General features: G+C 38.3%; 2 protein-coding genes and 1 non-coding gene across 8 annotated transcripts in view; 2 read left to right on the top strand and 1 right to left on the bottom strand.

Moving 5' to 3' along the window:
- The first annotated feature begins 2080 nt into the window (after positions 1-2080).
- On the top strand, positions 2081-7689 carry RPS6 (ribosomal protein S6). Its single transcript, XM_020967390.2, has 6 exons — positions 2081-2184; positions 3494-3625; positions 4035-4245; positions 4935-5081; positions 7209-7366; positions 7551-7689. The coding sequence occupies exons 1-6, from the start codon at positions 2179-2181 to the stop codon at positions 7644-7646; spliced, it is 750 nt and encodes a 249-aa protein (XP_020823049.1). The 5' UTR covers positions 2081-2178; the 3' UTR covers positions 7647-7689.
- A 435-nt stretch (positions 7690-8124) lies between these two features.
- Positions 8125-8263, top strand: LOC144457328 (small nucleolar RNA SNORA48). Its single transcript, XR_013486640.1, has one exon. It is a non-coding gene; the product is annotated as a small nucleolar RNA SNORA48 (small nucleolar RNA).
- A 1592-nt stretch (positions 8264-9855) lies between these two features.
- DENND4C (DENN domain containing 4C) overlaps positions 9856-17227 on the bottom strand; it is a 123050-nt gene continuing 115678 nt past the window's right edge. For all 6 annotated transcript variants that reach the window (XM_020967297.2, XM_020967298.2, XM_020967300.2 and 3 more), the window contains 3 exons: positions 15473-15623; positions 14941-15005; positions 9856-14747 (listed from right to left, as the gene is read on the bottom strand). In XM_020967297.2, coding sequence (XP_020822956.1) covers positions 14611-14747; positions 14941-15005; positions 15473-15623 — 353 coding nt within the window. In that variant the 3' untranslated portion in view covers positions 9856-14610. The remainder of the gene's footprint in view (positions 14748-14940; positions 15006-15472; positions 15624-17227) is intronic.

The raw sequence follows: 17227 nt of genomic DNA, 5'->3' as shown, positions 1-17227 counted from the left end.
GGAATGAATAAGAAAGTCAAAACAGAGCCATGGAGGATCAGGAAGAAGATGAGGTGTTATCCAAAGAATTAGAATAGTAGAATTGTAGGAAATTACACAAAGCATGGTATTTCTGAAGCACAGACTACCCAGAAGGATGCAGTTGGGTGACACAGAAAGGTCAAGAAAGATTAAGGGGCAGCTAGGTGGCCCAGTGGGTAGAGCACCAGCCCTGGATTCAGGAGGACCTGAGTTCAAATGTGACCTCAAACACACAGCACTTACTAGGTGTGTTATCCTGGGCAAGTCACTTAACTCCATTGCCTAGCCAAAAATAAAAAAAGAAAGATTACCGAAGAAATGCCATAGAATGTGATGATTAGGTCATGGGACCTCTGAGAGAACAGTTTCAGTAAAATGGTGGAGCCAGACACTAGATTCAAAGACCCTGACTACAGTGGCTGGTAAAGAATTAGAAGCCTCAAATGCAGAACTTTTCAAGAAGTCCGACAGTGAAGGGGAAGAAATGGCATAATAGCAAAGGAAATATTTTAAAATGTGATTAAAAGTGGTTAGGAGAGATCAGTCCAGTAATAGTACAAAGAGGAGATATAAGTGGTAAGAAAATTGGTATAAGATATTCATTTTAGGGTGTCTCTGTGAATGGACTGAAGTGGAAGCACTGGGAATGGAATCTATATGGAAGAAATAAGCTAGGGATGACAATGTGGATATAAAAGATAGTTGTAATTCTACATAAGGCTTCTGGTTTAGGAGAACGACATAAAGATTGACATTACTGAGGGAGAAAAGCAAAATAAGGAGGGGAATCCAATTTATTAGGGTGGGCAAAAAGGATCATAAGACCTAGAGGGAGAAGGACCTCGGAGGTCCCCAATACCTCTACATTTGAGAAAACTGAGGCCCACCGAGGGGAAGTGATCAAATGTCTCACTATTAATAGACAATTGGAAATAAGAGTGATTATGGGTAATTCACTTAATATCTTTCGGGTCTCAGGTTCCTCACCTAGAAAAATAGGGATACTACTACTTGCACTACTTAGCTTAGGGGGGTTCTTGTAAGGAAAGCGCTTTGTAAATCTTAAGGTGCTACATGAGTTACTGATATTACTGTAGCGGAGTGACGATGAGACATGGGTGAAAGCTCATGTTGGGTAGTAGAGATTTAGGAATCGCCCTCAGAAGTCATAGCTGAAGCCAGGAAAATGGACATATCCAGAAGACTGACGTTAATTTGATGCTCCATGCTGGGGCTTCAACGTTAAAAAAAACAAAAACACTGCTTCTGCCCTCAAAAACTTTATATTTAACTGAGGGAATGTGATACGTACAAAAATAAGTAAATACAAAACAGAGAAAGTATATACTTGTTAACAAATTGGGGAGTGAAGCTGAAGAAAAGGTTTCGGGCAGAACATGGCCCACGAGCCGAGTCTTAAAGCTAAGTATTCTCTGCTTCTTTTAGACACAAAGTTAGGAATTCTTCGGGAAAAAGGCGAGGAATAAACAAATCCTACACACGGAGGTGGTCGCTGAGTGTCTCATATGGCAAAGAGACCTGTTTGCCTGGAAGGTGGAGCATGCGAATGGGGAGGCAAGAGAAGTAAAGTAACTCGATGGCACCTGGAAGTGATGAAGCGGGAGGCGCCAGACGGGGACCGAAAAAAGACAAGGGGAGGGGGCGGAGAAGGGAGGAAGAGGGCCCCTTCCCACGCCCGCGCAGTGCTGACATGGAAACCAAAAGGCAAAGCTGGAGAGAAACTGAGTTGGGGCCAGGACGACTGGGATTCGGGCTCTCTGGACGTCCCGTCTGAAAGTCGCCAAAGGCCGGGCTCCACACTTCAGCCCTCAGACCTAACTCAGGCCGACGCGGACCCAACACACCCCACCGCAGAAGTTTGCAACAAGCGCCGGAAGAAGAAGACGCTACCGAAGTCGCAGGCTCTACGCCAGTACGACTTCAGGGAAAGCCTTCAGCCAGAGCGAAGGCTCTCGGGAAACCCACTTCCACCAATCCGCTCTTTCCTACCGCCTCCCTTTCCCAGGAAGTCCCGCCTATGAATGACTACGTCCTCCCGCAAAATCTCGCGGGATCTGCGAGAGCCTATGTGACCCGGAGGGAGCGGAAGTCGAGTCTCTTTCCCGTGGCAGATCTGAAGCGGGCGGCTGTGTAAAGATGAAGGTAGGGCATGCCGGGACGGGAGCGGGGCATGCAGTGCGAGCCTCCTAAGGCAGTCTTCCCGCTGCCCTTTCCCCTCTTCGACCCCGGCGTTGTGTGGACCAGAGGCAGGGGCAGGAGAAGCTGATTGCCGTCGGTGGCGGGGACGCTGGGGAAGAGAGGATGGCGGGGGATTGCGTCGGCCCCGGCCCGAGCATCATGGTGGAGCGTGGCGACTTTGCCGGCCCCAGGAGGCCTGGGCGCTGCGCCTGAGCTGGCTCGAACCCGCAGATCCGACGCTGGGTGATTCCTGCTGCTCGGTGATGGACGCTTGGCGGCTGCGAGCGAGTCTGGATGATTTGCACCCCGTGCCCAAGTGTTTGAAAGGGGGCCGAGGCCGGAAGGGCAATCCCCGAAAAAGACGAGTTCCGCGGGCAGTTTTCTTTGGCCACCCCCCACGCTGGGAATGCGCTCCCTCCAAGCCCCAAATAAAAACCAATTTTCCTGGACCTTCCCCCTGCTAGTACCTTCGCTCTTATTTACGTATATGTCTTTATAGTTACTAGTTGTCTGAACCTGGGCGAGTCACCTTAATAACCACTGTTTGCCTCACTTTCGTCTGTAAAATGGGGATAATCCCACCTCCCAGGTATCTAATGGGGTAATACTTGCAAAGTGATTAGTAGTGCCTGGCCCTTAATAAGTGCTATGTAAATGTTAACTACTGTTATTATTAATAATAATGGTTTGCTAGTTTTGTCAAAACATATCACCCCCACCCCCGTTAGAATGTGGGTTCCTTGAGGGCCCAGACAGTGTTTGTGTCTTTCTCTGTAACTCCAGTGTTTGTGGCACATAGGAGCTTAATACTTTTTGACTTGATGCCTACTGACAGTGTTTTCCTATTAAAAGCCAGTGTCATATTTTCTGTTGGAGGAAAGGGGACTGATGGTTTCATGGGAGTACTGGGTCATCAGGAACTTCTTGAAAGGTCCTTTAATCATTTCACAGATAAACGCACTTCCAATAGGAGCATGGCATAGGAAAGCACTTCTTTCCATTCAGAAGCCCTGTGTGATCTTAAGACAAGCTCTTCTCTGGATCTCAATGGCTTCATCCTTAAAAATGAGGGGTGTGGACTAGAGGATCTCTTCTCTTTCAGCTTTAAATCTATGACTTTGTGATAATAAAAGCCATTATTTTCCAAAGGTCACAAATAGTAGTGGAGACCAGATTTGAACCTCGATCATCTGGCCTAAAATCTAATGCTATACTTTTCTGTCTTTACATTGACTGTTTTTTTTGTTTTTTGCTTTTTTGTTTTAATTTCTAGCTCAACATCTCTTTCCCAGCCACTGGCTGTCAGAAACTCATCGAAGTTGATGATGAGAGAAAGCTACGGACCTTTTATGAGAAACGGATGGCCACTGAAGTTTCTGCTGATGCTCTGGGTGAAGAATGGAAGGTGAAAATTAATTTGAATTCATATTGGAATGTCATTTTTAATGTATGACCATTGAGAGTTATGATGGAAGGTGTAGGCAATGTGTTTAGGAAATGGCATTTCAAAATAAGGAAGACTAGTTACCTCTGATTATTACTTATTTAATGGACATTTCGGTCTCAGTAGCTCTGCAATGATCTTTGATGTAATGTTTAGGTTGGAAATGCACTAGTTTTGCAGTGTATTTACAAAGCAAGAGTGCTTAAAAGGTTTTGGGTATACAGTAGATAGATAAAGAAAATTTTATTGATAGAATCTTTTATTCACCTTTTGATGAAAACTTGGGTTGTAAAGAAAAGATTGATCTTCTCCTCTCTTAAAGATGACTAATGAAAGCATTAAAATGAACTGATTTTTGTCTCCCCAATAGGGTTATGTGGTCCGTATCAGTGGTGGGAATGACAAACAAGGTTTCCCCATGAAGCAGGGTGTTTTGGCTCACGGACGTGTCCGCCTGCTGCTCAGTAAGGGCCATTCTTGCTATCGCCCTAGAAGAACTGGAGAAAGAAAACGTAAATCTGTTAGGGGGTGCATTGTGGATGCCAACCTGAGTGTCCTCAACTTGGTTATTGTGAAGAAAGGTGAGCATTTGTATTTTTTTCCCCCTAACTCTTTGGTTACTCTGCTTAGAGACTTATTTCATAATGACTGATTTAATTAAGCTTATTATCCATATATCTTTTTTCCCTTTATGCATCATATACTATTCCTGTATAGTCTTTTTTTTTTTTAAGGCAATTGGGGTTAAGTGACTCACCCAGGGTCACACAGCTAGTAAGTATCAAATGTTTGGTCTGAGGCCAGATTTGAACTCAGGTCCTCCTGACTTCAGGGCCAGTACTCTATCCACTGTGCCACCTAGCTCTGCCCCATATAATCTCAAGAATATTAGAACTTTTGTCAAGTTACCTTTCAGATCTTGTCCAGACTTTTCATTTTTACAGATTAAGAAATTGAGGTAAATGATTTGTCAAGGCTCAGATTTTTTCTTTTTTCCCTGTCCTCAGGAAACACATTTCCTATTTGTGCCCAAATACAACAACTTGTTGTGGTGAATGAGCATTGTCAGCAAGAGCGGGTTTCAGTGCAGTAGAATCATTGTTGAGCATTATAATTTTGTTTTTTTCAAAGGCACATGGATAATTTTTTTCCAGTTAACCTAATAACCTGGGCTTTGAATAATACAGCTGAAGAATATAATCGTGTATCTAAGGAAGTTTGAAAATACCGATTTTTAGTATCATAATTTTCAGTCTTCTTTCTTAAAAAGGTGAGAAAGATATACCAGGACTGACAGATACGACTGTGCCTCGTCGCCTGGGGCCTAAAAGAGCTAGCAGAATCCGCAAACTTTTCAACTTGTCCAAAGAAGATGATGTCCGGCAGTATGTTGTGAGAAAGCCCCTTAACAAGGAAGGTAGGGGTAGAGAAAGTAAATCTTTTGTCAGGGTGGGGGTGTGTGTGTCGTTTCCTGGTTTAAAAAAAAAAAAGATTGCATCTTACTGTTGTGGTGCCATTGGCTCTTTGTCACTGTAGGCTTGGCACTAAAATAGTGTGGAGCTGGAAGGTTTGTGGGAGGGCTGGAGAAAGGGACACACATACTGAGCCAGTGGCAGAAGTGAGATCGGAACTGACTATACGGTTATGATCAGTCTTTCTGCATACTAGTGAGTGAGCTTCCTAAGCAATAGAATTTTGGCTACTTTTGACTGGTGGAATTGTTTCTGAAGGATGTATGGTGGGTTATCAAGGGATCGTAGTGATGTTTAGAAGAGGTCCTTAATAAACACTAATTTTTAATGTGCCCCAACACTAGGTTACTCAGTTCATATGATTCTGGAGCTATGCTTTATCTAAAAGAATCTAATCATTACCATGTGCCCTGTTGGTTCTACTATGATAGGGAAATTAGAGGAGCTACACAATAAAATAGCTAGTGCATTAAGGTTTGCAAAGTGCTTTGCATGTTATTTGATCCTTATTACCTTGCAGTGTTGGTGCCATTTCCATTTTGTGGATTAGGGAACTGAGGCTAAATAAAATGTTAAATGGCTTGTCCAGGGTCGCACAGCCTAGTGTCTGAGGCAGGATCCTATACTTTGGTCTTCTAAGTTATAACATCCCCTCTGATATGTAACCTTACTTGCCAAGTGCAGCTCAAGAACTAGGATTATTACTTGTCAACTTTGTCTTTGTCTTTATGGGACAGTAAGCCAGTGGAGTCCCTCAGAATCATATTAGGAAGAGATTTGAGTAAAAGGTTAAAGAAACGGATTCTGCAGGGTCACAGTCTGTTCAGCTAACTGGTGATGGTAGGAAATTGCTATGAAAAGTATATACCTTCTAGATCTGTTTTTAAAAAATAAACTTAAAGAAATGATACTTACTGATGGAGTTTGGGATTCTTCTAGGTGACTCCTGAATTGGTCTCAAATAGCATCTAAAATGTGGAATTCTTTTCTGCAATAAATTTAAAAATTGTTTAATAGAAGTACCCTTGTTAGGTTTTTGGAGGGGAGCTATGCTATTTCCATTGTTTTTGTTTTTTAAACAAGTTTGACTCAAAAAGTTTGAGAACGCTGTAAGGCATCTGTATCGGGTAGTCTGGTTGGTATGTAGCTATGTAAGTGTAATTTTCTTGAACGTAACTTGTTAAAAAAAATAATTCTAGTAATCAGGTGATGGGGTTCCATTTAGCTAGATTTGAGTTTTCTCATGTAACCAGTAATGAAATTTAAAGACAGATAATATGATAAATTACCTTTCTTTTCCATGAGTCCTTGATTTCATAAATTAAGTATGAGCAAAGGACTAGATTGAAAAATAACAAATGATAATAGTTTTATTGAAGTGGCCTAGAACTACAAATTCCCCAGGAAGTTGATTAACATTTGAGCACATTAGGTGATCAGTGAAGCTTTATCCAGCAATAAAATTCTCATAAGTGATTTTTAGTTTTCGTGTATGATGGAAGAGGATAGGAAAATAAACTATATTGATATTGGGATAAATATTATTTTGTTGGTGGATTTTCTCCATCACCCCCCTTCCATTTTCCACTATAGATGTTTTAATAGTTGAAGGGCTTACAGTTTTTTCCTATTCCATGTTTTTAGTAGCTTAAACAAAAAAAAAAATAGAAACCCCTGGTAGTACTTTTATTTGCTCATTTTTTTAGGACTTCATTTGTAAGCATTGCCAGTTAAGGATTCCAGTTACAAATAAGGATTCCTCAAACATTTACTTGATTTTATTTAGAGATTTTTAAAAATAGAGTGTAATCTGAATTTACCCATGTTAACAATTAGTGAAGGTTAAATGTGTTGTGTTTTAACACAATAAGTGTTAAAAATAAGTTGTAGCATTTTGCGCTATATAACTTAAGTTTGTTGCTTATAAACAATTACTAATCAGAGTAGCATTTAAAATGCTTTGGGTACCTATTATTTTAAATTCATGTTAAAAGGGATAGGTCTTTAGGAGGCTAGGATTTTGACTTCATGTGTAACAAACAGCAACATTCATTAATTCTACTTTTTTATAGGTAAGAAACCCAGGACCAAGGCTCCTAAAATTCAGCGTCTGGTGACTCCCCGAGTTTTGCAGCACAAACGTAGACGAATTGCTTTGAAGAAGCAACGTACCCAGAAGAACAAGGAAGAAGCAGCAGAATATGCTAAGCTTTTGGCCAAGAGAATGAAGGTAAAGTTATATGTGGTTTTTCTCAATTTCAAAAAATCCTAATTTTTATCTTCTGGATTGATAGGATGATGGTGATAAGTTTGGTGATATTCAAACTCATTGTATATTACTTCCATATATGTGTACATAGTTCTTTGAACAAATAAAGTATAAACTTTTAATGTGAGTTTTTTTTTTAACTTAGGAGGCTAAAGAAAAACGACAGGAACAGATTGCTAAGAGACGTCGACTGTCTTCCCTGAGAGCCTCCACGTCAAAATCTGAGTCCAGTCAAAAATAAAGTTTCTAAAAATGTGTTAGAAATAAATACCTTTTGTCAAGTAGAGGCTTGGTTTTTGTTTTACTTCGTTTTTTTTAAATTTACAAAAATCATAGATTTTGTGAATCGTTTGCTTATGCCCACAGGTCCCATCTCTTTCCCTTGGCTACTAAGAAATTATACACAATGACTAATTTACTACCTATTGCAAATTGGTTTCAATGTCTACCCACCCTGTTGTTAGGTCACCCACAAGTGGCTTTTAGGTATTTGTCATGGACTTCTCCACTGCCTTCCACAATTAACCACTGCTATTGGACTTAACTTCAGCAAATCACTCTTGGTTCTAACTAACCCCTTGTTCTTTTTTAAACAGCATTAGTATTCCCTAAATGGGTGTATGTTTGCCCTTTTGTCATACATCTACTGAAATGCCTGGATGCTGCCAGAGCAGATTCATCGGTAGGTGCACTTTTCTTCCTTAAAGATGTCCCACTCACACCCCTGACACTGGGTAGAGAGACATCTCTTTGATGGTATTCTCCTCATATCAGTCAGGGGCACAGCAGCAGTCCAAGTTCATCGGAGCTTGATGCTCTGCTTGGTAGTCATAGTTGATTCATGCCCTGGACACGTAACTATCCACTGGTCTTAGGATGGAAAAAGTATTGGTCACTGAATTTCATTATTTGTGGTTCTTAGAAACTTCTTTGGAACCAAGTGAGGTAACTTCAGAAGTTATGTTGGGGGAGGGGGTATATCTAAATGTATTTGTTTGACCTCACTTCCTCTGGGGGAGTAGAGTGCAATGATATCATGGACTATCAAGTCATTTTTTTAAAAATGTCAGCTGTTAGGACAGGTAGAACTAGTTGTATGATGCTTTTAAAAAAAAACTTTTGGGGCTTATGTGACACATTTCTGCTTTATATCTTCTTAACTTTCAGCCATACTGGTCTATTTTACTATTTTTACTCCTGAACATGTCAAATACCTTTTATTGTTTTAGTTCTATCATTTCAGTCATGTCAAATTTTTCATGACCCCATTTGGGGTTTTCTTGGAAGAGATACTAGAGTACCAAATTGGGTTAAATGATTTACCTGTGGTCACACAGCTAGTAGATGTCTGAGGCCAGATTTGAACTCTTTGTCAGATATCCTACCCTGCTATCTATAGGGAACAAATCAGGAGCACCCTTTCCATTTAGTTTCTATGCAGATGCCAACTCTTAAATGAAAACCTTCCTTGACCCCCTTTTGCCTTTGTTATCTACACAACAGTTTTGTGCCTCGATGTACTTAACTGGGAGTATTTCTTTTCTACTACACTATACACTCAGAGGTTAGGGACAATGCCATACCCCGGTGGCTACCATGATTACTTTCCCTTAGACGGTTTTTTTGTGGCAATAACATCCGTGTAAAATGCTACCCAAGATCAGTTCTTACCATAAAGGTGGTACAATGTGAAGAATTTTATTTAGGCTCAAAGGCCAGTTCTAGCACTGTGACTCTTCTGGGCTTCAGTTCTCTTATATCTAAATCGACAATCTTTTATCTCTATTCCAGGGCCTTAGTAAAAGTAAAAACATTTTGGGGCTAAACAGTGGGGTTAAGTGACTTTCCCAGGGTTACACAGCTAGTAAGTGTCAAGCGTCTGAGGCTGTTTTTTAACTCGGGTCCTCCTGAATCGAGGGCTAGTGCTCTATCCCCTGCCACATAGCTTCCCCAATAAAAACTTTTAAAATGGGAAGATGGCTCCAAAGTAATTTGCTTACATTAAGGAAAACACAAGAGTGCTTCTTAATGAGGAGCAACTTCAAGCATTCTAGCTACCAGGAACAGTAAGGTGGGTTGGAATTTGAGATGAAGCCTTGATTAAGAGGGACCACATAGAACTGGGGATTGTGGCTGGGAGAGGCCACAATCTGTAGAAAAAGCTCTAGTTGCCAGAGAAAAATTGTTTCCTGGGGAAGGAACTCCTTAATTAAGAGGGAAAGCTGTCCCCCAGAGCCCCCATCCAATGTTCTTATGAAGCTGACAATAGTAAGAACTATTAATATAAGGGAAAGAACAGTACAAGAAATAAGCCCAGTGACACTATCAAAGCTCAAGTGTCAGGCTGAAACAGCAAAAATGGTTTCTTTTAAAAATCTGCAAGCTGTGAGAACTCTGCAACCTTCCATTTTCAGCAATAAAATAGGTCTGAGAAAATCAAATGCCAGAAATATAAATAATTTATGAACTTTATTTTGAGAAATGCGTTAACAAGCTTTCCTTTATAGTCTGATATCTATACAAAATACACAAAGCACCCTCTTGAAAATTAATCAAAGCATAGTTAACATGCAATAAACAATTCACAAAGCCTTGGAAACCAGGAGAAATTGCAGTAGCAGAAAGCTTTCCAACAGTCAAACTAATATTTCATCCTTACTGGAGTACAATTCATTTTCAGAAAGAATTTCAATGTGCCATGTATCAATAGGAAACATAATCCCTTTTATTTTTTGTGCCACTGAAAGAAACAGTATTTAGGCTCATAACATATGCACCAAAGTAGTTTGATGATAACTTCGTACCCAATTTCAATTTCAGCATTTACTATCTTGAAAGGCACCTTTGGTGTTAAGTGATTAAGTCAAAAGAGCTCACTGCTAATCTGAAAAAAGTATTAAGTTTTCAATTAACCTAAATATATAAATGTCCTAAGGTGAATTTCTTAAAACAAGGTTGCTATAAGAACGTGAGGCCTAATCACATTTAATGCAACACATTTATATTGCAGTGAACTGGAAAACGGTAAAAATATCAATCTACAGAATATCAAGTTACATAACATCCCTTACAAATAGAGTATTATAATTCTCAAGTGTGACATGGACTCAATATACTGGAGACTCAAGGAAAACAGTTACAAATGCTAAACCAGTTCTTTGGCTTGAACACTACAGGAAATTATGCTTTGAAGTTATGTTAAGATTTGTAACCTGAACCACATGCTATGTTAATAAAACTAGAGAGGAAACAAGACATTTTTATTCTGGCTTGCCTGACTAGGCTCTCATCAGAAGAACTGGCTGAATACTAAGAGTCTGTTCTTCACTTAATTTGCTTTTAAAAAGGTGATGTCAATCTCAAAACTGATTTCAAACGGAATAAAATCACAAATTTCCCTTTTCAGAAACCTGATACAATGTAAAGGTGAGCAATCAAATGTTGCCAAGGAAAAATATGAGGCATTCAAGGGACTTATAGAGATACTTAAATATAAACAACCTCCTAGGGCTATTAAAGTTAGTTCATTAGTAAGTACTGTTTGTCACTTAGATGTTAATTGTAAAAACTAAATCCTTTTCCATCTGAATAACAACTGTGAGTTTTCATTCTTTCAGCTTATCAGCGGGAAGAACTGGTGAGGATTGGAGTCAGGATACCCAAGTTCAAATCTCAGCTCCAACACTTACAAGCAAGTCATCTGAACCTCTCAGATTTTTTTTTCCCATCTGTAAAATGGACATGGTTCTTAAATGTGCCTGAAAAGGTTATTATGGAAAAAGTGTCAAAGTATAAACCTTAAAGTGCCAAAGAAAATGGTAGTTATTATTTGTTATATTCAAATTTCAATATATTGCTTTAAGGTTCATAAAAATTTTCATCCCAATGTCAGAAAAGTACTTTGCAACCTTTAAAGTACTACCCCAATCAATCGCAACAATCCTGGAAATGGATGCCCAATGTTACCCAGCTATTAAGTCTCAGAGTGAGACTTTGGACCCACATCTTACTCCAAGTCCAGAGCTTTCCCATCACACCAGGCTGCCTCTGGGCCTTTCCACTAACTTAATGAGGTCTTCAATAAATTCATCTGACCATGTGCTATGAAGCCCATATGTGCCTCGGAGTAGAGACTGATGGGACAGGGGTCCCCTCATCACCTATAAACCTAGATGGTGACAGAGCCCCATAAATTGTAGAATTAAGCCAGTGACGTTCGATAATCTGAATTATTTAATGATATAAAAAAGATGATTCAATTGAAAATGTTTCCTATTTGTATAGGAACAAAGGATATAACACTGAAACTTATGATCTGAAAATCATTAATTTTGTCTTTCATTCCAGAAGAGGAATTTCAAAAAGGTTTCTTTTTGTGGCTTGTTTCATTATCTTTGAGTCAACCTTTACTATTCTGTACTGAAATATTTTTATGTTAAGAGAAACCATGGAAAAACAGCAATAGAATACTGGATGGTTCAGGTTCATTTACTATGAGATTCATTATTTTGATTCTAAAAAGCCAACCTTGTCTGCATAAGTCATGTAACTAACTACTTTTTCTGCAGTGTTATGAAACCTAAATTATCTAAATAGGAAGAACAAGACACTTCTACAATTCTAACAGTATTACTTTCAATACTTTAAAATAACACAAGGAAAAACAAAAATGTAGTATTGCTCAACCATCCACATAATAATTGGAAAAATTACTTTCAGTAGTCTTCAAGACTTTGTTTCATACAGTGTTTTTATCTCTGGCAGTCAACAAAACAAAACAAACCAACCTTAAAAACTATTATTCAGGGTTAACTTTAGGTTGGGGAGAGGGGGATGGAAAGAAGCCTTTTTTTTTTTTAAACAAAATCTGCAGAGATGACATCAATGATATTTACCATAAATTTACAGGGTCTTTCTATGTGTACTGAAAAAGTCTCAGAAAAAAATTTAAAAGGCACATCAGCAGAGTCAAGCAAACAGATGAATTCTGAATTCAAAATTAGGGCCCTAAAAGGAAGCAACAGGAGTAAAATTATGTAAATAAAAACTAGGGCTTATACTCAATTTAGATAACATCATTTAAAGGAGTATATAACCTCAAATACAGTAAGTTATGAAAAATTTAGATGAGTTGAACTACTGCCTAGAAATATTTGATCTTGAAAGTTTAAAAAAATATTAGCCAAATATTTACATTTTTTCATTATAGTAAAAATGAACTTGGAGTAACACAGTCACGCATCAATGAATGTTCAAGGTAATTTTTATAAGATTTTTTTCAAATCAGAAGGGCTTTTATAAATACATATATATGTGACAAAAAATGAATCTCAAGTCACAAAAATTAAGGGATGAATGGAAAAACAAACATGAATTGTCAAAGATGACAGATAACTTAATCCTACTCATTTCAGAAGCCTGAAAACTATAACACACAGAACACAATGAATAGGCTTAAGAGTGTTTCGTTCATTTTATTCATCTTCATAATACTACTTTTACTGTGTTGAAGGCTTTAAGTCCAATAATACAAAATAGCATTTCATAGCAAGTTAATTCCAAATGACTTTTTTGTCACTAAGTGTGACTTTTAAGTATTACAAACTTAAATGATGGAGAGAAAAACAAACTAGGGCTAAATTGCAAAAATATATCCTCTACACAAATAGTGCAAAATGTTTTTTTTTAAGTAATGGTTATAAAAACTTTTTAGTCAAGTCACCTGTTCAGTTGCCATATCACATGTAATTTCTGACACGAGATTGTGCCACTAGCACTCTCAACAATGACCTGAAACTAGAGTCCTGTGTTGGTACTAAGCTGATAAATCAAAAATGTAGAATGGTACAATGATTAAAGGGTCATTTAAACAGAATTCACCCTGGGTGGAAGGCAGGTTTGTGCTTTGAAGTTACCCCATTCAGAAGTGCATCTTTTGAAGCAACTACTTTCTTTATTCATCTGCAGTGGTTCCTGGAAATTCAGATTGACTTTAATCAATCAACAGGAATCATATTAGTCCCATAAAGGAAGCTAAGGCAAACACACTCTATAAGGTATGTTTTTAATAGAAGGCATATAAGGTATGACAAAATGCTAAGTGAGGCATGTATGGTCATGATTTTTCTTAAATCTACTGACTATAATAAGCTCAACAGCTTCAACTTTTAAGACTTAATTCATTCAGCTTGTAAAAAAATATATACACACGCACACTTAGGATCATGTGCATGCAAATCTACAAGTACTAACTTTCAAACATTACAAATATTAAACTTCCATTTGCAGTGCAAGGTATCCCACAGGTTTAACAAAAGTGACCAGGGTGTGCCTGACAGGGAAGAATTCAGGCCAAAGGGCAAATTTTTGCCTTTTTTAGGGATCAAGTTCCAATTAATTCTGTAAATCATTATGAAACCTAGATTCAAATTCACTTAAACTGCCTAATTAGCTTGTAAAAACATTTCCACCTTCAGAGTAAGTGATCTTGGTACCAGGAAGTAAAAAGGGGAAGGGGACTGGATATCAAGAGTATAACATTCCATCAAAAAAGAATATATAAACAAAGAGTGAAAGCATATATTAAATTTAAAATAAAGCCAGTGGCAGGGCAGTCGTCAGAGTTTCAGAAAATTTTGACTAGTAGTAACTACAGCCCAGTTTGTGAGCAGTCAACAATTCACAGGTCATGAGACCCTTTCAGAAAGTTGTATTGCAATGTGCAATCTAAGAGTTTTAATAAATATATACACTTATTACACAGGCTGCATATGCACACATCTACAGAGACACAAAAGTATGTACACACACAAAATCCACTTTCCTCTAGGTCTTGCTCCTAGAATTGGGCTACTTAGCTTCACTTGGGACATGAGAGATTTACAGTTACTTTTACCAACTCTGAAAGCTCCCAAAACATCTATAAATAAAATGCCTGTGGTGAGCTTGGTTTTTCAAAAAATCATGGATACTGAAAAAATCCAAAGAACTTTTGTCAGGAGAAACAAAAGAAATAATTTAAAAAATCAGAGCCTCTCAACTGCACCAACCAGGTCGCGGGCTGCAGATCCGTCAAGAACATGCCATACACCGTCAGACTTTCACCGGTTCTCAGGAATCTGAATCAACACCTGAACGCTTCCAGGTTGGCAAAGTTTGTTTCCCAGGATTGACGTGTGCTGTGAAACTTCAAAGTGATCCCGAACTTAAATGAGAGGTGCTCCAAAACATTTCCTGCACCACTCCACACTGAGACTTGGGGGAGCATCAATTGTCTCCATCTTTCCTAGAACCTCTGAGGACAGACTCTTATATGCAAGTTCATATTCGTTGTCAAAAGCCTCTGAAAGACATTTTTTAAAAAGTTAGGCAACATTAGTAAAGAAAATATTTAAATTGTTTTAAGCAGAACTATAGCACATTTGGAGTATTGGGCAAAAAAGTTAATATTGCAAAACTATCTTTTGGACATATTAGTCAAATTTAACTCCCTTGTTCAAAATAAATGCCATGACTGCTCAATTATACCAACTTACCAATATCAATATTTTCTCTTCCAAGAGACACCAATGACAAGAAGAGGATTTCTCTGTATAAACTCCTGTGAAGAAATAAGAATGTATGCAGATAATGAGAGTTAGCAGGCTTACTCAGCTTGCTGCACACACCGTAGGCAGATGGTAAATTACCTGGGACTTCTGCATGTCCATATGCTCATTCCTCTCTATCAAACACCCTGCTCTGGGACAGAGGGAGCACCCACAGGGCAGGAGGAAAAGGCTAGAAGAATAGGGGTGGTAGGGCGAGGGACATCCCCGCCCCCACACCAAACCTTGTCTACCGTTAGAAGCCATTAGGAAGGAGTTAGGCAACAAAGGAAAAGGGGATTTTCAATGACCATTTTCGATTTCCTTTACAAATAAACTTCTAAAATTAAATTTATTCCCTCAAAATATGTACTTTTCTACAGTACTTGAAGGATATGTATGCACACAACTTAGACAATACTTTAAGATATATCAGAAAATTATCCTAAGAGTACTGAGTTAGAGAACAAAGTCTCATTACCTTTGTCGTTTTACATCTGGCTTCACTTTTTGCAAAAGAAGGTTGATAGGTTTAAGAACATCATTATGTTGAATGCTCTGCCTGATGTTCTCTACTAAAGTGCTTGTGGCCTGCTGGTCTTCTGTTACTAAGGATGATTTCTTCTCCGAGTCTGGGAAAGGGAATACAGAGGATAAGCATCATTTAGAAATGTGATCCCAAGAATTTTCTCCAAACTTGTTTTTTCTCTCCAATTTGGGGTCATATTATATCCCTTGTCTAACTATACTAACCCCACTCTGATAACACCCTTAATACTTATGCAAATAGCTTGTACTATATCCAAGCACTTCTTAAGATACTGCTCTAAAAATAGTTCTCTAGTTAGTCTCAATGTGTTAACTCTCCCCAAAAAGATGATAAACTCAAAAAGGGTGGGGAGGGGCCTATATCTATTCTTTAAAATGCTGCATGGCCCTCTTCTTGAAAACAAATAAAAAAACAAACCTAGTACAGTAAAATTCATATAACATTCAACAAATGCTAATTAAACACTCAACATTTATCTAATCCCTCTTAGAATAAGGTCATTTCAGAGGACTTTATTTAAAGCTAAAAAATCTTTTCATTCTTGAGAACCTTTACTACTCTCTATTTTAAAAAACTTAAGCAAAATATAATTGTTTTCTTCAAAAATAATTTATGAAATCAAGAAAAAAACATTCATGGAGGAGTGTCAAAGTAAAAAAGACTTTTAACATATGTTCTATGACTGGGAATAGTTAAAAGCTCCCTCAAAAATATTTTATGGATGTTTTTCTCCTCCCCATATCTGTTCTTACAAGAACAATCTTTTTTTCAAATCCTCTCATCTCCAGGAACAAGAATTTACATGATTTGGTCTAAATAAATCCCTCTCATGTCACTGAAAACTCTCCACTACTACAAAAGCAGAGAGTTTCAAATCTTGATAGCATACTAAAGTTTGGAGGTATGACACTCATACTTTACCAAGTTGATCAATTTCAAGGGCAAGAGTTTTTCATGAAAGGTAGGGAGGTATACTGGAAAGAATGCTTATTTGGAGTCAGAAAACCTAGGTCTACTAATTACTAGCTTGATGGCAGTGGCAAACAAAGTTGTGTATTTTCTACATGTGAAGATTGGGAAGAATACTTGCATTACTACCCCACAAGTGTTGATGGCATAATGTCAATGAATCCTCACATACAAAATGTTTTTATGACTACTGAACTTTCAGCTACTTTCATTATATTTTGATGTTTCAAGAACATGTCACTTAACTGTTCTCTCCTAAGATAGAATGCAAGACCTCATTCCCAAGTAGCTGGTTTCACGAGTAACTCAAGTTAAGAAGCATTTATTCACTATCTACTATATGTCAGGTAGTGTGTTAAGTATTGGGAATACAAAGAAAGGCAAAAAGCAATTCCCTGCTCTCAACAAGCTCACAGTCTAATGGGAAACAACATGCAAACAACTATGTATAAGTAAGCTATAAAGAGGATAAATTGGAGATAGTTTTAAAGGGAAGGTACTAGCATTAAGGAAGTCTGGGAGAGGCTTTTTGCAGAACTTGATGGCCAATCTACTAGCAACAAGCTTCTCTAACCTGGCTATGGCAGTACTCAGACAACAAATATAAAATACAATTAATGCCTGGTCTATCCTTCCATCTTGCTGACACCTGCTGCACCTTGTGCTTTATTGGTGTAGCCTTGGAGAATACAAGCCACCCCCCACTTGGTACTAAGG

This window comes from Phascolarctos cinereus, unplaced genomic scaffold, assembly GCF_003287225.1.
Source record: "Phascolarctos cinereus isolate Bilbo 61053 unplaced genomic scaffold, phaCin_HiC Scaffold_4;HRSCAF=312, whole genome shotgun sequence".
Taxonomy (NCBI): domain Eukaryota; kingdom Metazoa; phylum Chordata; class Mammalia; order Diprotodontia; family Phascolarctidae; genus Phascolarctos; species Phascolarctos cinereus.
The sequence above is the reverse complement of the archived record's forward strand: the minus strand, read 5'-3'. Positions and strand labels throughout refer to the sequence as shown.